General features: G+C 38.8%; 1 protein-coding gene across 1 annotated transcript in view; it reads right to left on the bottom strand.

Moving 5' to 3' along the window:
- Positions 1–996: 996 nt before the first annotated feature.
- Positions 997–19,226, bottom strand: part of LOC124859318 (protein bicaudal C homolog 1-like) — an 89,582-nt gene continuing 71,352 nt past the window's right edge. Inside the window, exons 10-21 of the mRNA XM_047352055.1 lie at positions 16,187–16,391; positions 13,744–13,905; positions 13,436–13,608; positions 13,204–13,339; positions 10,948–11,101; positions 10,427–10,586; positions 10,302–10,341; positions 10,043–10,197; positions 8,991–9,147; positions 7,131–7,294; positions 6,170–6,269; positions 997–4,354 (exon numbers count right to left, since the gene is read on the bottom strand). Of these exons, the coding sequence (XP_047208011.1) occupies positions 4,227–4,354; positions 6,170–6,269; positions 7,131–7,294; positions 8,991–9,147; positions 10,043–10,197; positions 10,302–10,341; positions 10,427–10,586; positions 10,948–11,101; positions 13,204–13,339; positions 13,436–13,608; positions 13,744–13,905; positions 16,187–16,391 (1,734 nt within the window). The 3' untranslated portion in view covers positions 997–4,226. The remainder of the gene's footprint in view (positions 4,355–6,169; positions 6,270–7,130; positions 7,295–8,990; positions 9,148–10,042; positions 10,198–10,301; positions 10,342–10,426; positions 10,587–10,947; positions 11,102–13,203; positions 13,340–13,435; positions 13,609–13,743; positions 13,906–16,186; positions 16,392–19,226) is intronic.

Here is a 19,226-nt window from a genome sequence, read left to right as displayed (position 1 = left end):
TGCTTCAGCACACCTGATTTCAGTTGATGGCTGATTACCAGGCTTTTGTTGAACTACAATTATCTGAATCAGGTGTGTTAAAGCAGGAGAACCTCCAAAATACGCAGGGAAGTGTGTTTTGAGGACCAGGGTAGAAAAACACTGATCTAATGCTTCATCCTTCAGCCGATTATCAACTATGTACAAAGATTTTGGCAATAGCTCTTTGGGAATCACCTTGTGGGTACTAAAATACTATTTTATGAGTCAAAATTGTAAATTTAGTACTTTTAACTGATTCAGACAATGGGAATTAATTTAGCCTTTATGGCGAAGTAACAAAAGCTCCAATTAAAATTTTGGTCAATGCATAACTGTTATATGTTTGTCGACGGGGCTTCTGATCAAAAGAAAATATATTTTTAATATCTATTAGCTTTTTTCTGGTTAATTTAAGACTAATAAAGACTTGTTCCTCCATTGAGTTTTGGAGTCATTTTATTTCCCGGTTCAGGATTCTTGCTGCTATTACAAATTTGAAACAAATCTATAGCATGATCTCCATGATTTATCTTAATGCTGCTAAAATAATATACTTATTATCCCTTTTGTAATATTATCAATTTATTTATTGCTTTGATAAAAGGTTTCATCAAGTAGTTTTCAAGTAAATTCCCTTTTTTTGTCGCTCTGCCCTTTCCTTAATAAGATTGATCAATACATCTCAAAACAGCTGTATTTTTCTGAAAAGGTGCAGTAGCCGTCCTTGAGCCTGCTGTTCAGCAGTGTGCAGCATAGACAGGGGTGAGGCTACTCTATGCCCCATGCAGCTAGAGTAATCTCCAACAATGTTCTTGGTATCTTATTAAAAGGACTCTAAACCTTAGAAATGTAGCATTTTAGAGGTTTTAAAAGTGTAAAAACCGTGGTATACCTTGATAGAGGTAAACGAGCTAAACCTATACTGAACATGTGATGATTCAGGTAAAATCTGTACAGAAAACAAAAGTCCCATTATGATTTTTACATAAATTTATTTCCTTCATATTGGAATCTTTGAACAAACATTTTTTCGTCTGCTGACTATTTTCTGCTTATATCTGTGCTACAATACAGTTCGAATAACATCAACATCAACAGATGGAACAACAGAGCTTTGGCCTCGTGGAAATGTTTTACACGGCATTTCTTTCCTGGAACACTGAGAAGAATTGTACCTTTTCTCAGACAAAATAACAGCTGGATAAAAATAAAAAAAGAAATACATACATAATTTGTGTAGTGGTTTACGTTTACTATAAATGTACCATTCGACTGCAGTACAAAGATTCCTTCAAATACGTCATAATTGAGAAATGGGAGTAGGAGCAGGAACACAAGTTGCAGCACTTCAGGGGTGGGTCCAGATGTATGTACCATGACGAGTCAATGCGAAATCCTCTCAGAATACAGAACCCCACTCTAATTTAATCTCTTTATCACATAAATGAAACACCAAAAAAACTACCATACCTGGTCTGCATTAGCAACCGTGTCAGAATATTAATCAGCATTCACCCACACTGAAAACAGTTGAAATCAGATGTGAAGAACAGAACAGGCCTGAATCTAAAAGAATGAATAACTGATTGATTCCCTTTATTTTCTTTTTTTCCATCTAAATAAAATTTGGAGAGTTAATATGTCTCAGGAATTTTATACTCTCAATTAAACTAATACAATTCTTATTCTTCATTTTTACAATCAATATACTGCAAATATAAACATGCACTTACTTTACATAGAGCCACTTAATTGCACTTGAACATGCTCAGGGCATTGGAAAATTGTTCCTAGATTATATCAGAGATATTTAAAGAACATCATATAAAATTAAATGATATTTCAGTTATCCAAGTTAATGAGCTGCCTGGAAATGATGTTTCTCCTTCTCCTAACACATGTCTGAAAATCTTCAAGGAATACAGAACAAGCAAAGGGCTCTGATTATAAAAGTCAGTGCATGCATTATCCTGTTACTTCACTCAAGCCTGCTTAACCAGGTTTGTTAGATATTAGATTGAATGACTGATAGTAGAAAAATCCAGATTTTTGTTTGTTTTTCTCTTAAATCTCAGCCCTTTTAGTGAATTTCTTTCTCCATTCTTGTGTCTCGCAAAACATCTCACACTAGGCCAGCTTGGCTGAGAATATATTGGCTTTTTGTGTAATGCATGGTCTATCTGGACAAGAAAGGTCAGACCAAAATATTAGTGTTCTTAACGAAATATCTCCCTGCTGAAAAACGACCTATGTACATTGGCACTTAACGCTACAAACACACAGCTTTGCTCTGTTATGAGGTCTTTGTTTTCTCTGAATAAAAAAAAAAGGCACTCAAGTCTTGGTTAAGAATCTCACATTCTGGATACAAGCAATAGAGAATCGAAATTTAAAGCACATGGAGCTTACAAATATTGGATGAAACATGCACCATGGACAAAAACCAGAGAAAACCGTCTGCTGACACAATCAGAGGGAGGACATTTAAGGCTTAGGCTGGCTGCCGCGTGTCTCTGCTGCTGTGTTATGGCACAGCCATATCATGGGTCCACAGATTTAGGGGTAGAAAAAAGTAAAAGATACAATAAATGCAAAAATAATAATAATAAAAAATCATAAAACCTCATCATGAACTTATAAAAATACATATGTAAACTGATTACATTACACATTCCACTCATTCGCCTAAAATAGTAATGAAAACTAAACATAAAATTGTAATGCGGTAAGAATACAAAAGATTTTGTTTGTTTTGCTTCGTCTTCATATGCACAGACAAGGAGGAATCCTACTGACACACTGATGACAGCCAATGGTAAAAGGCCACTGTTATTTCCTGTGGTTTATTTTGTTAAAGGGATAGGTCAAGATTTATGAAGCAAGGTTGTATTACAGGGTTGTGAGGGGTTAATATTTTACTTGCCATAGATAACTAGATAGCTATATCATTTAGTATAGATCCAGATTAGTTGGTCTTGAGGGCTAAAGCTAACAATTAGCCTGAAAGGGACATAAAGTAACCAGAAACAACTTCACTCTCAACATCATCACAATGGTTTATGCAAACACTACTTTATAAACGTTTAATCCATCATTATGCCTGCATTGGGTGGTTATTTACACACAGACAGTTGGAGGCAGTATGCCACCAATAATCTTCCTGAGTGAAACATATACTGAAAAGGAACACAGTTTCTTTTCAGAGTAATCATCTGGTATAAAAAGGCAAGATTATCATAGCAGATTAGGCAAATGTGATTTTATAAATTTTTACAGTGCCTTACTTTTATATCAGTTACTCTAACCTGAAATGCTTTACATGTTCCATTCTCAGTTCATGTTTTGCAGAGGAAGAATATTATTGGGTGAACCGCCTCCAGCCTCCATTTCCTGTGTAAATTCTCACTAGCTCCTATATAACTAGCCATCCAATGGAAATTTGATCACGCCCAAACACCATTACCTTAATGTGTCATATTTGTCTTGCGGTGGTAGAATATTAATTTGCGGTTAGCTTCAGCTTGCAGGACCAAACATCTGTACTTATTGTAAATTAAGACAGCTCCACAGAAGGTTTTTTTATTAACTGCTTCTAACTTCTTAACAGAACCTCACTTCATAAATCCTTAATTACTCCTTTAAAGTTGATAGAGTCACTTATCGGGTGTAGTGACCTACTTTATTTGGTGGAGCCCTAATCTCACTGCCTAAGTGTTTCCTTTTATTTATTTTTGGAACAAAATGCATCTGTGCTTTCATTCAATAAAAACATGTATAGTTAATATTCCTTCATTGTAAGGAGTAAGGCTCTCACAGGCAAAAATCTAGTAATAAAGTGCAAGTTACTGATACAATCGCATAATACAAATGCAGGTAGTATCAATCTGTAAAAGGATTGTACTAATCATTCTGCCTGTTCCCTTATTACAAAATGTGAAGAGAAATATGGGACAGGTTCCTTCTTAAGAACCATAAGGTTACCCTTCATTTAGAAATACTCCAGACAGAGTTCTGTAAGGAGTTAACACTGAAAAATTCCTTATTATTAGTTGGCATTTCAGGTTCAGCTATGGCTTTTTATAAAAATATTTTTTTTTACTGCATATTAATGCAACACTTCAGAAAAAAAAGTGGGGGGGGTACACAACGGCAGGTACTTGGGGTATCAATGAAGAACACAGGAGGCTGGTCTTCACAGATGAGGCCTACCACCGCCCACTGACGCTGGCCATGTCGGCGTGAAACTGGCGGGAGAGTCGGCCGCTGGCTCCCCCCTCTAGGAAGGAGGACCTGATGGGTGGCTCAAAAAGCTTCCTTCGGTTCTTGTTTAGTTCTGTGAATCCAAAACAAAAAAAGAAGAACCACAAAACGTCAACACAAGCAAAGGTGATAAAGGCTCGACTCCTAACGTGGGCATCCCCTTTTTGTGTTGCTGTGGGAATTGCAGTGAATCAAATCGCATAAATAAACACTGCCAAGAGGTTTGTTGACAATCTTCCTCAGCCTCAGCTGATCAACTGTGACAAGAAAATAAGATTTAAAACACCAAAGAATTACTCATATTAACAAAAGCTGTCTTTGTGGTCATCTGGTTTTATGTTCGAATAAAAATAATTTAAAAAGGGCAAGCTGGCATCTACAGCTTGTTCATATGATAGGAGCGTTCTGTCGCTGCCAGCATAAACCTCCACTTTTGATTCCTGGAGACAGGCAACTTGCTGCAGCAGCTTTTTTTACTGGCAGGGGAAAAGGAAGTTGAAACCCTTTACAAAAAGGAAAATACAAAAAGGATAAGACAGACAGAATCGTGCATATTTCTGTTTTAAAGGCTGAGACATGGTCAGCGGAGATGAAAACCGACCAGTACTTGGCAGCAGGCAGCAAACCAATTCTGGCCTTTTGGAAAAACTGCATCCCTAAAAATCAGATCAGGCCTCGATAATTCTCCTTGCCGCCTCACCCTGGATCCACCCTGAACTTTGCGCACTGAACTTTTACAAAATCCCCCTAACGGGAAGCTCCAGTTCCCAAATGCAGCAACAGCTCCAGCTGCTACAACCTCCAAAATATGATGTCAGTAATGAAGTGTGACACCCACCACATTCACATTAGATCGCGTCTATATCAGCACCAATAAGGCAGCAGCATCTACATCAGCTTTGTTTTGAAATAATGAAATTCAGTTTAACTGCAGAGCTGTTTACCTGCTCTCTCTCTGTCTCACACACACACACACACACACACACACACACACACACTGCTATACATTTTTAATGATTAGGTGACAACATAAAGGCTGCTTAAACCTCCTGCACATTTATAAGGGATGAAGAATAATTTACCAATTTAACACATGGTAGAAAATTAGGGCTTTTTCCTCTGAAAGATAAAGGTTGGATACAACTGTTATTTATATTGAAAGGATTTTGTAAGAAAAAATGTAAACTGTGTGATATAGTGCATGTTACAATTTCAGGCATGGAAAAGAAAACAGTAAGTAAGCTTTAATCTGTCTTGTAAAGGAGTACATTACATAATTCTTGTTACTATGGGTTTATTTAGAGATTTATTTATCTCACCTGGAGGAATTTACTACATTTGTAGATTTATTATTGATGCAAAGCGAGACAGCTTTGGACTGTTTTTTGACAGAATCATTGTTTTATTTTACTATTATTGCCTAGACGGGCAAACTTACAATTTATACAAAAAGTAGAAGAAATCTAAAACTTTTTATTCATCTTTTTTAAAAAGAAATAGGAATTAGCTAAAACTGCCATTGGCAGGATAGAGCTTCGCAAAATCTTTGATTAGTGCACCTCTACTATCAGCTAAAAATGCCATTATGTAACAGTAGAGCTGAGCTTTACTACATCCCTTCTCCACAGCTGGGATCCACTCAGGCTTGTTGGGGAAATGTAGGAAACATAAATGAAAAACAATTTTTTTAGGCAATCATTATCTGGGGGAGTGGGCAGGATCAGGCTCCAGCTTGTACCAGATGAACACCAAGAAAAAGAACAACTTGAGACGTGTCTTTGTACTGAACTGCTGCCTATATCGATGTTTTTCACTCATTTAAGCTACAATGAGAAGCCAATAATTACATGCAAAACACAACAAATACATTCCTCTTCTTCATACATACCTGAAATGGCAAGTAGCATTTTCCTGCGGGCACCAAAGGTGGTGATTCCTAGTTCTTTCAGGTCCTGGTCTGTTAGAGTCAGGAATGTCTGGAGGTCAATCTGAAATAAAACGGAACAATTATATTTTTTAGGGCCCCACTGCTGCAAATTAGTTGTTTTAGCGAAGATCAACCAATAAACACTAAGTCTAAAACTTAAAATCCTTAGTATTGTAAAGCAAAACCTAAAATTATAAAAAACAAATTCTTTACAAATTATTTGACAATTCAGCATGTTTTTGTGGAAAACTGAAAGAGTATCCTGCATCCTTCAATACATATTTGACAGGCATTCGCAGAAACAAGTAATGCAAAATGTGGTGAACCTCTTTTCTCATATTTCTTCTAGATTGCCCTATTGTCTTCAAATATATATTCATCAACTTTGGTCCTGATCCTTAAGATTTTGGAAACTGCTCCCCTCGTTAAATATGAATCGACATGAAATGGGGGGATAATTTTTCCTAGAAATACTTTTATTTATAATTCATAACTTCAGGTTTAACTTTCATGATTTCGTGCTCCATTGTTTCTTGTAATAATGAATGAAACAAGTTAAATTACAGCAATAACTCTTATTCGCCATTTTCAGTGGAGTTTGTTACAGTATGACTCGAGTCATACAGTTGATTTAAACAAATGTAACAATACTGAAAAGTGGAGAAAAATAAGCAGACCTTAAAATAAAATATGAAATTCTGTTGAGGAATAAATAAGACAACACCACTTTTATTCTCACTTAAATCACCCACAGATGTATTACATTAGGTGCACGTGATATGAACATCATTACCCAGCATTTAATGGAGGGTTGCCTTGTTTAAACCCGAGATTTAAATTTGATTTGGCCGATGCTTTCACGAGCACAGAAAGGAAACAAGATTTAAAATGATAAAACAGAAGAGGTGCACCAGCTCTCTACCTCTTGCTGCTGGAAGATGTCTGTGTATTTTCCCAAACCCAGCTTGCTGAAGAGCTCGGGCAGGTCCGAGCCCTTCAGGGACGAGTTCAGGCTGCAGCCGTTGCTGCCGGTGACGGAGGAGATGGAGTCCATGTAGTTGCTGCTGCTGAGGTAATGCTCTGCAGCTGCACGGTCAACAATTTGACAAAACAAAGAAAAAAAAAGGGAAACAAGGAAACAGTTTAACTCTAGGACTCCCAGAATTCTAACACTACTCCCACGCCCGTCAATTTGACGGCGAGCATTCTGGATGCGAGGGCGGTGATGATGTCATCGCATTACATTGGTCTGAATGCTAAAGGTTTTCTTGCACGCTATAAAATTATGGTTTTGACAAGAGTTAATAATAGTATTTGATCAAAACCTATTATGTTTTATTATTATTTATAAATAGTACTGAAAAATAATACAGAGTAGTGGGTACATTTAAAAAAAAAAAAAGCTTTACTAATCTGACCAAAAGCTGGACAGCTCCATGTTACGCCCCCCTTTCACTTCGCGGACATAAACTAGTGCTAATAACGCCTTCAGCTCATCCACACTCATGTCCCAGGAGGAATCATCTTCTAAAACTCTGCGGGCCTCAGCCACCCTGCAGCCCTGAACGTGGATGAGCAAGCAGAGGAACGCGGTCTGGGCATCTTGGATCTGGTGCCCTGTCAACGCGTTCTGGCTCTGGCGCCTCCCTCTACTTTTTTCCTCCCCTACTACTGTCCACACAGTGCCATCCTTTCCTATCTCCTCCTCCTTCCCAGCTGTGCGCTCGTCTTGCGATGAAAACGCTGTAAAGCGCAGAATAGATTGTTGTTACTGGGCTACTATATCTATGACCTAACTTATTGTTTATTTCTTTTTCCATCATCAGTACCTTGTTTTTTAGTTTCTCTCCTGCCAGTGAGCCGGTTTGCTGGGTTTATAGCTGGGCACTGGGCACCTGGCTCGTCTCCCTGTCTCTGAACCTGCGCTGATTGTGGCACTGTTGCTATAGTTTATATATTATTAGTTTACTAATCTGTAAACTATAGCCTAAAATGATGAAATTGTTCAATAGGCTAGGCTTTTACTTCCTTGAAATAATGCGCCACAACCTTCTGCTACTGGGACGACTCATGTTTTTTAGCCGGGGGAGGTTCACTCTCTGACCCGCTGTCACTGGAACTGAATGCTGACCAAGAGCCGTCAGAATCCCTCTCGACCCCAGAATCACAATCATGTAATTTTTGAAGCATTTCCAATGCCTCTTGAGCAGAAAATATCCTTCTAGAAGCCATTTGTAGGACGCCAACAATCTCCTTCTCAGACTGCGTTCTAGAGTGGCGGTTGCTAGGCAACGCTCGCGCGTATACTCAGCCGCAGGAAAACAATATCAATGTAAATAACAGGGCCGTCAAAATAGCGGCTGTGGTAGTTAGAGGTAGAAATACTTAGATCTCTTATTTATTTTGTTATTTAAAAAAAAAGAGACATAGGAATACAAAAGACCCGGGTTTAGAAAAAGTCAGGATGCCAGGAAGATAAGAGTTTTAATAAACCAGAGTTATGGCATGTCAAACTTTCAAAATCGTGAAATTGACAGCCCTGGGAGTTCTAGTGTTAAATGCCAAAGCACACCTGTAATTCTTTTGCTTATTTGTTATTACAAATTTTTTACAAGATTTTTTGTCATGCAAAAAAGATCTTGGACCTTCTTGTTTCATTATTATTTAATGATCAAATCTGAACCTGAACAAACCATTGAAACAGAATATTCTCATCCTAAAGTGTTGAATCAGCGGCAAAAAATGTTAACAGTATGAAGTAAACTGGCTTTAAAACTCTGACCAGATTTGTTCTGCTTTCTCTTCGGACTGCTGACAGCGGAGGGGAACTCTGTGTGGTTCGGCAGGCCATTCCCGTTTCTCTCCCTCCAGTTGTCCGAGTCGCTGCCGCTGCCGACGCCTTCCCGGCTGCCGGATCGAGACAAGGACAGCGGGGAACCCTGAAGCACAAGAAAACGACGAAAACTGTTAAAAAAAACAAAGCCCCAATTTTTAGACTCTTCTAAAAATGAAACTGAAAGATTTATACAATTTACACTTTAAACATCTTTGTAATTTTATTTATTTTTCTTAATTTTATATATTTCTTTAGACGCATGATTTAAATTTTTTTTTTTATTATTTAATTTAATTTTTTTCACCACAGACACATAATGTAAGAATAAATCTGTCAGGTGCTCTTTGAGGATGTATACAGCAGCCTCCACACATGTTGGCGCCTCTGGTGAAGATGTGTAAAAAGCCTTCTAATTGACTCAACTTTTACTGCAGTAACCTAAGCTCACACTGAAAGGTTTAGACAAACCAACGTTTAATACGAGTACATTCATACGTTAGTTTTTAAGATGATCAGAGTATTGGGTATTTTTTGTCCTTTATCAGTCAATGACTTGTTGTTTCCCATGGGGTATAAATGTGACGTGCTAGGCCCATTTCCTTTAAACACTCCTGAGAGAGAGAAAGACAAGTTAACATGGCATTCAAGCAAGGCAGGTATATTGATCTTCAAAAGTTAGGAAATGGCTGTGAGAGAAAAGCGTCTTGGTTAAACCTTCCCACATCTACAGAGATAACAACAGTTACAAAGTCTAAACTAACTGGATCTGTAGCGAAAATTATTGGACAATGATATCCTGGTACCATGCAGAGCGAGCAGAGGGATAAGGGATGTAAAAAATCTCCAAAGCTGACTGTTTTGTAAATGTCAGATGATGCTACTGATAAAAGCTGAACTTAAGGTTTCTATACATCTTCACCAGGGGTGGCAATACTTGTGGCTGTAACTGTTACACATCAGAGATAATACAGGGTTAATTTCAGCCCTAAATGTCTGACCTCATAGGTGGTGGTCATGCTGGGTTTATATGAGACGTGATTGGCTCTCCGCAGCTCTTTGATGGTCTCAGCTGGCATGGACTTTGAGAAGCCCAGACCGCTCCAAGTGTTGGTCGGGGTCCGCACCTCCGTCACCACAGGTTTCTTTAACATTGCTTTGATTAAAAACATGATGCATGATAAAATTGAGAGAAACTTAACCATTGTTATTTGGTACACAAATAACAATTCAATGGTTTATAATGAAGCACAAACTGACCTTTGGTTGCCAACAGCTTTTTCTGTTCATAGTCAAACGCCTGAAAGAAGCAGGAATCAGTTAGATCTCTTTATACCTTAGCACAGGTAATAATGTCTTTCTTCTGGGTGTATTTAAATGTTTACCTGCATGTTAGCAAAAGAAGTCTGTGGTGCCAGTCTGATCCTCTCCCTCTCATTTTGTTGTGCTGCCCGTTCGGCTGCCCGCTCACTGCCAGGTGCCCTCTTATCTGCCACAGGACCGTCCGACGAGCTGGACTCAGCGTCCGACAGGAGACAGTCAGAACTGGTAGAATTACAAAGAAAGCAACGAAATAGATGCAATTTATTCCTTTCCCCAACATCTCATATTCTCCTGATGCAATCTTCAAGGATTTTGTATGATTAGGAGTTAAGAGATTTCACTATGAGGATGCAGTTGGATCTTCCAGGAATAATCCTGTCCAGGTTTAGTGTGTAGCACAGTCAATGTGGCATCCAACACCTAAAACTCCTAAATCCTTTTACTCTGTGGGAATAACTAACCATCTGCAATTTATGTAGCAACATCTTGACTTAATTAAAACAGTATCTGCAGATCTGTGTTTCATTTCAGCCAGATAACATTTCATCCAAATGGAAAACGGTCTTTATAGACACAAACATACTGTAGATGGGAGTTCTTGGTGCCCTGCAGGAGCTCGACAGCCTGTCGCTTCCCAGATGACGTCTTGCACGAAGCCAGCATCTGTTTCAGCTCGCTCCCATTGGCTGAGTGAGAGGGGCTTCTAGGCATGCCCACTTCCACAAACGTGTCGGAGCCTGAAGGAAAACAAATATTTCCCCCAAAATTAAGCAGAAAAAAAGCAAAACCTGAAAGCAACAGGTGAAATATTTCAGGTTTGTGCACTCAAAAAGCCACTCTGTATGTGATGCACATGTGTGTTAACATCTTAGTCAGATCCCGGATTAATTGAAAACACAGCCGCTGTGAAAATGATTGTTTTCATATATTACTCATTTGAAAAGAACCTGTTCTGTGCAACAACATGTGCACGTCTGTGTGTGGATGCATGCTTGTAAACATGACTACATGTATGTGCGTGAAAGCTATGACATAACATATGATGTCAGTCTACACTCGGTGCGGTTTTGATGTTTTCATTATTTCTCCAAGCTCAGATGATCCACAGTGCAGAGGTGAGACAGACCTCCCAGGCCAGTCCAAACACATTCTGGGACACAGGAGGACGTGAGAGAAGGTGGGAGGAAAGCTTACCAGGACACACGAGGAAGGAGAGAGTGAAGCGGGTCAGAAAGCAGCGGGGAAAAACGAGACGCGTGAGAGTGAGGCTTTGAGGGCGAAATCTCACAAGTGTAAAAAGCAGAGGAAATGAAGACCATTCTGAACGGCTAGGAAACCAGCAGTTAATCTGTCTCCGTTCCAATAAATGCAGAGCACGAGCTTGGGTGGACATTATAGAGAAACAGAAAGAACGCTTTACACATTTCCCTGTGTGGTTTTCAGAGCAACATAAATCTCAAGTGGAAAAACGTGATTTGGACATTTATGTTCAGTTTGGGTGGCTGAGCTCCAGCAAATTGGAGTTGAAAATGTTAACAACTCAAAATGTTTGACCAACCAAGGTCATAATAACACATAAATCATATTTTTGTGTTAAAAATATATGGTGGAGGGAAGTGAGCAAGGCACAATGTTATGAATGAGAGGCAAATTGTTGACCAAGACCATAATGATGCTTTAATGACATTTTAAAATGTAAATGTATAAGATACCTTGGGAGGGCTTCATAATTCTTGAACTTTTTAACATTTTTTAAATAACAACTGACTTGAAATATAGAAAACAATTAAAACTAAAAGTGGGGCCTGCATTTGCTTTCAGCCCAGCAAGTTAATAAAATACATTGTAAAACCCCTTTTACTGTAGTTAAAGCAGCAACTCTTTTCAGGTATTTCTCTGCCATCTTTGCACATCTGGAGACTGAATCATTGCCTCTTTTTTTTTTACAAATGGCTGAGGCTCAGGGGGATTGGAAGGAGAGCATCTGTAGCAATCTTTAAGTCTTGTGATCTATTGGATTTGGCCATTCTAACAGATGAATATACTTTGACATTAGCCACGCTAGCAGCTGGGGTTGTACATTTAGGCTCACTGTCCTCCACTCTTCCATAAGGACCAGATTCTCTTTCCATTTTTAACTGATGGATTGAGCAGTGCTCTATAAGATTGTGTGTTTTATTAATAAAACTTAAAGGTAAATAGACTTAAATTGTATGAATCCTTTTTGTCATACGGCTAACCTCAAAGGACTTTTTTCTACACGTCTCATTCACCCCTGTGCACACGCAAACATGCATGCATTCATGCAGCAATTTGCAGATTTTTAGGCAAAATCAAAACTTTATTCCAAACCTGTCTACTGTGTTCTCTAGTTCTTCATGATCTTTGTTCATGAATGTTCTCTAACAAACATCTGAGGCCTTCAAAGAACAGCTGGATTAATACTGGGATTACATTACACACAGGTGGACTCTAGTTACTAAATATGGGACATCTGAAGACAATGGGCTGTATTCGATTTTATTCAGTGGATATTTGCTACTCCGTGTTAGTCACATACACCAACAAAGTACATTGAAGTTTGTGGTTGTAACATGACAAAATGTGGAAAAGTTCAGGCACTATAGATTCACAGGCCTGATGCCAGTTCTATACAACCTACATGGTAACCAATATGTTGATATTGTAATATTTAAGATGAAAATACTGACATTCATTTAGTATTATTCGATATTCTGGAACATGCATATTTTCATCTCATGTCAAAACATCTGTCAGTGATGTGATCATCCTGCATTATGTTTAGCTCAGAAAGGTTGCATATCTGTTTGAGGCATACCTTCGTCTGGGTTGGACTTGCTTGACAGCGGCTCTGACGGACTGTGTCCGCTGGCCTCTTTGGCCGAATCACAAGGAGCTGGACTTAAAACTGTTTCTGTGAGCGATGCTGTCGCTAGCCTCCCATAAGCAGGATGCTAACATGAGGAAAGAGGACAACACATGAAGACAATAAATTAATTTTTTTTACTAGAATTCGAATAATGCTAAATGAATAAGAAAGCAAGGCCAACCTTTACATGTCCGTTAAGTGTGCATTCAGGGATCCCGTTTGGCTGTTTGTCTATAGGGGCTAGGCCAGGTGGAGGAGATGGTGTGCTGTGTGTGTAACCCTGCACGCCTGACATAAGAATGCTGCTTAGGGTGGCCTGAGCTGCAGGGTGCAGCACTAGCTGGGAAGTGAAGCCTGCAATGAATGATAAAAGGAATCAACTAGTTTGTAAATCCAGATGATCAACAGATTACAAGGATTTCATACCTCACACCTAAACTTAAGAAAACTTGGAGAAAAAAGTTTTTAAAGGTAGTTCTGTATACAAACTTTGGGTGCTGGTGAGCGAACTGGGCCACATGGAGGGGGATGGTGTGGGAGTGTTTGGGCTCGGCGTCTGCAGGGGGCTCAGAGCTGAGTTTAGGCTGTTCAGAACGGTGTTCGGGGTGGCAGAGGTGGGGAGGGAATGGGACGCTGTCACACCTAGGAAACCTGTAAAGGTCAAAATGAAAAAGAGGAAAAGAATGAAGTGAACAAATCATGAGTGATCTTGTCAAAAAGCAAAGCCATTTTTCAAGCTAATCACATGTTACGCTGAGGACCTCAGAAAACAATCTCGGTTTTATAGCTATTTTACCGGAATTCCATCAAACTGCAACCAGACAGCAAATGAGAGGAAGAATTTCCTAGATCTCTCCAAGGTTGTGGAAACAAAAGCATATATCCAGCGTATCCTCATACCCAATAAACCCATGTTACTGAAAGCAACAATGATATGGTGCCTGGTGTTTTAACCCAAATACAGTGTATGAAAACAGAAAGAAACAGGTCTGTGGCTTTCATGAGGGGCTGGTTTGGCTCCAGGAATAAGACCCGGGATTCTTCTGGCAGGCTGGCCTGTAATCTGAGGAAAAGAAGCATGTAGCAATTACTAAAGGCCAGGATGTGGGTATCCACAGCTTCACCCCCGGGCCCCTGGGTTTAAATGAAACAGCAAGAAAACGTCCACTGTCGTAGGTTCCCCCCAACCAATTCACACGTTTTACTGAATTGATTGGAGAGTGGAATCAAAAACAATTTAACTGGCCACACACTTTACATCTTAATAATGAACATTAAAAGGCCATAATATGAACATTTCTGTGCCAAATGAAGAGATAAAAAATAAAATGTGTCTCACATAACCTGCTTCCTCTGAGACTCTCCATAGTTGCTGAAAATAAACACACCCTCCTCTTTGAAACACAATAAAGACTATTAAATATTTTACATCAGATTTTAAAATGTTGCTAATCAATGACAAATTCAATTTCTTTTTAATTTCATCCAATAGATGAGGCCCAATTAAAGATGCAGAAAGAAACTGGTAGATTTTCAGCCTCATCCAAACTTTTTCCAGTCAGAGAACAGGTTACGGTAGCAATGCCACTCTTTGGTGTGGAAGTTGGTATGGAGGGAAATCGACCTGAAAACTGAGCAAGAACGATTGGTGGAAAAAGCTTGTGTATGTTCTATGGAGGCACGTTTTCTGTTTAGCCAGGCTTCTACTTCCAACAAGAAGTCAGATTTCAGCAGATACAGAAAGACCCAATATATCAGAGCAATTTTAAGGTTTCATGGAGGTTGTTAATGTCATTTAACTTTACTGGGATAAAAACAAAATTGCGAAAAAAAAAATATTGCGATTTATAATGATAACAACAAACTCCGTTCAGGACATGGATGCTTGAAATTAACAAGAAGCTATCGTTTAGTGAAAATGCTGATAAAGTCTGGAGAAAACCACATCAAAGGCCAGCCTTCCTCCACACAGTAAGTCAACTTGGAGCGTGTAAAACGATAATGTTTAAGATTCACACATAAGGCATTCTCCATTTCCCCGATCACACCCTGCATAGCGAATCCTGTTTAATCCAGACCATTCCGTTTTTATTCATGTTTATTTGTATAGTCAATATAAATGTCTGAATCTAATTTTAACTACAAAAATTCAAAAATAAATAGTAATACATTTAAGGTTAGTCTCTTGTTTTACATTTTTAGTAAAACCTGTGATAGAAAGATTTTTCCTTACACTCTGACTCAAATGAAAGCCCTTTTTGTTCATTTTCATCATATTTAACATTCTAAATATCTAGGGATTTTTATCTGTAAATACATTACTATTAAGCGCTTAATTTAACAATTTTCTGCATGCTATAGGTGGCACTTCACACATAATTATTTTGTTAACTTTCAAACAAATTAATTCAAATTCTATTTTGTGAGATGCCAATATTTTTTTTAAAACAGTTTTTGTGAAACAAAATATACATTTAAATAAAATTGCTGAAATAATTAATAATAATAATAATTAATAGTAAGAATTTTCAGGATTGATGATGTTATATTCTAATGGGTAATTCTGCAGGTCAAATATTCACTCATCACGATATTCACATGAACAGCACTTTACGATGACACGTAGATTCTGATGGTATTTGCATCTGTATACGGCAGCTACACAGAAGGATTCTGCAGAAACTGCCAGACTTTCGATACATCTGTGACATCATGGATATGTGACTGGATTCTGGCAGAAAGTAAAACCTGATTTATTTGGATGTTTATTATACTGTCTGGAAATTTCAACTCTCATGCACTTTGTGCAACTAATAGAAGAATAGCACCTTATCTTTTTAAACTGATTTATCTTTTCTACATCAAGGAAAAACATCTGGAATGCCATCAGAAGCAGCTTAACAAAAAAGAAATAAGAATTTGAACAGGTTACCCAGATTACTCAGCCCCAGGCCAGCTGAGGTCAGGATGTCCAGTCCAACAGGGCAAATGAGGGACGGTGATGGACCATTACTGGTGGGATTCAGTGCCAGGGAGGGTGAAGAAGAGGACACCCCGTTGCTCTCAAGACCCAAGAGGAATTTTCGAGCTTCATACATGTTGACGGCGTTCCTCTCCACACTCTTCACTATGACCGACTGGGAAAGAAGACAGAGGAGATCAATAAATAGTTGGGAAGAAATAAAAACAAGATAGAGGGGTGAGGGACAGATAGGATAGGGAATGTTGGCACCAGAAATAGGGAGTCTAAGGGAGACTGAAGGGGGAGACAACAAGAAATAGGAGGAAGGAAGAGGTAATTAAGAGCAGATTAGAAGGATAAGCGTTAAGGCGGTGTGGGAGCGACATGGGAGCAATGTTCAAGAAAAAAACATTTCTTCATCAGCTGCTAAAAGTCCATCACCTATCTCAATTTTTGATAGGAGAATATTGTGAAATACCTAATATTCTTCATGTCAGATAAAATGTAAGAAGTTTAATCACTAAAAGAAAACCACAACTTTCCTTATCACTGGAACCCCCAACCCCCACCCCCATACCCCATAAATAACAAAATAAATCTGGACACAATGTTGCCCCGACTTTGACCGTTTCGAGCTTTTAAAAATGACTTCCAAACACGATCACTCTTGCTGACACAAACGCAAACACTCCGTCTCTTTAAAAAGTCTGCTAATGTCCTTGGAGCACTGAGACTGCAACACACACTCGGACGGGCCTTTTGGGGGACTGCAGTCACCTCGTTAAAATGCTTAAGTGAAGGGTTCCTGAGTGGGTGTGGGCTGGGTCGGTGTTTACCCTGGCACCTCTGCAGCAGTCTCTGCAGATCTGTCTGCTCCGGGCACTGAGCCCTGGCTCAGGGATGCACAAGGGCACCTCAAAAAGTATTGTCAGGACTTTAGCTAAGTGCTAAAATATGATTAGACTTATTAAACCTTGTTGAGAGGCAGAGTGTGAATAAAACCAAAGGCATGTTTTAAATCTAAAGCAGGTGGTGGTTGTTTTAACAGACTTTAAGTCACGGTATGGAGTAAGATACTGCAAAATAGCCCCAAAAGCTGCTCTAATGTCATGTGAATTTCTTAAAAGAAAAGTTTACATCTAAATAAGAAAATGAAAAAAATGACAGTCTCCTCCTATACAAAAAATCTATGAAAGAACATGAAAAATTTTCCCATCAATCAGGTGGACCATGCTTGGCAGCCCCTTTGCAGAGGAGACCGCCAGCTTTGATTCCCTGCTGTCCCAGATGTCCGATTGCCAGAACTCTTCCCACGGTCGGTACTGGGTTCCAGTTATACTCTTTTCAGCTCTATTAAACAATAATAAAATGCAGCAAAGCAGATTTTTTACATTTATTTTGATGCCACACTGTGACAGCTGATGGAAGGTAGTTTGGAAGTGCCACAGTGGCTTTTTTGTTTCTCTGCCTCTGCCTGAGGTTACATTTGATCAAATGAGACAGAAGCTGTGTTTGGGTGCCAACCCGATTGTATTGTGGGAGAAAACTTAACATATGTTACCTTCTAAATATTAAGGTTTGCTAAGGTTTAGCTTTAGTAGATCTAAATTATATTACTAATATCATTCATCCATTATAATGATTTATTCTCTGACAAAACTCCTGACAGTTATCTGTTTGCTGATTAATGATTCACATAAACCTGTCCATTTTCATAGATAATATGCATATACATGTCTTAACTGTGCAGACAAATTTCTAAAAAATGACTGCTTCCTGTCAATGAACACAGTGTGGTGTGGACTGCAGAGTTCTCAATCATCTCTTTAATATTATGCAGGAAAAAAAGGTTACACTGGCAAAATATGGCATTTTGGCATAGTCACAGACATTACTGTGGATCATTATAACAATCATCAAGATGGGGGGATTGCTTTTAATAATTTTACCAAAGTTTAACTTCTATTGTAAAATGTTCACATTATGTTTAACTGATAACAAAGTAACCTGGCTTCATTATTAAAATGCTAATGTTACAGCAGTCAAGGACAGCTATTTCAGGCCTTTCTTTTGCATATCTTTTAGTTTTTATTTTGGCCACAACTGCTGCAGACTATGAACAAAAATGTTCATAGTCTGTGCCCCTTTTTTGGTCAAACTAAAAAACTTGTGTTTTCCCCTTAAAATTGCTTTTTGTATTGTTAAAGTGGAGCTAATCCCCATGTAAAAGAATAACTCCACCCCCAGACAAATTTTAAAAAATGCAAGCAAAGTGGTCAGTGCCAAGTATGCGGATGGGGTAAAGCGGGGTTGTGGTCAGGAGGACGAGGGAAATTGGCAGCTAGCTTAATTTCACATATTGAAAAATGGAGAGTGAGTAGAGCTACGCAGGTAGTTTCGCCATGGATAGATCTTTTGAGGTGGAGGATTTTTCACCCCCCTCATCATCGGAGACGAGCGAGGCTTTATGGAGCACAGTGGACCTGAGCCGCACCAGTTCCAGCCGCTGAGTCAAGGCGCTGACTCGGCGATGCCCGAAGTTGGCATTGCCAAGACAGTGGAGGAGCAATTCCAACACCTGACTCGCGACGGGGCATGTCAGAGTGAGATGGTTTTATACCCGAACTTAAGGCTATGTCGTAAGCATGTACTAAAATGTATTGTTTGAACCAATAGGAAAATTCAACTGCAGTTCCACCCAAAGAGGCCAGCACTAAGACAGATTTTAGGACAAATGTTGCAGAATCGAAGTTTACATGAAATTAAAACAAAATAGCATAGTAACATAAAGGTAGCACACTTAAGGGCCTGTTTATACAGTTTCTATGCAAACAAAAGTTGATTTGGGCTTTAGTTCATCTTTAAATAAGTGTTTTTTTTACCCTTTCATTGACATTCATGTTGAAATAGACTGGTTGCTGCAGCTCCTGGTTGGTCTGTGTTATGTTACCTGCTCTGAAACACTAATTACCTCTGCCAAGGAAGTTATGTTTTTGTCAACGTTTGTCTT

Source organism: Girardinichthys multiradiatus, chromosome 22 (assembly GCF_021462225.1).
Source record: "Girardinichthys multiradiatus isolate DD_20200921_A chromosome 22, DD_fGirMul_XY1, whole genome shotgun sequence".
In the NCBI taxonomy this organism is placed as follows: Eukaryota; Metazoa; Chordata; class Actinopteri; order Cyprinodontiformes; family Goodeidae; genus Girardinichthys; species Girardinichthys multiradiatus.
Note: the sequence above shows the minus strand (reverse complement) of the source record. Positions and strands in the feature narration are given on the sequence as shown.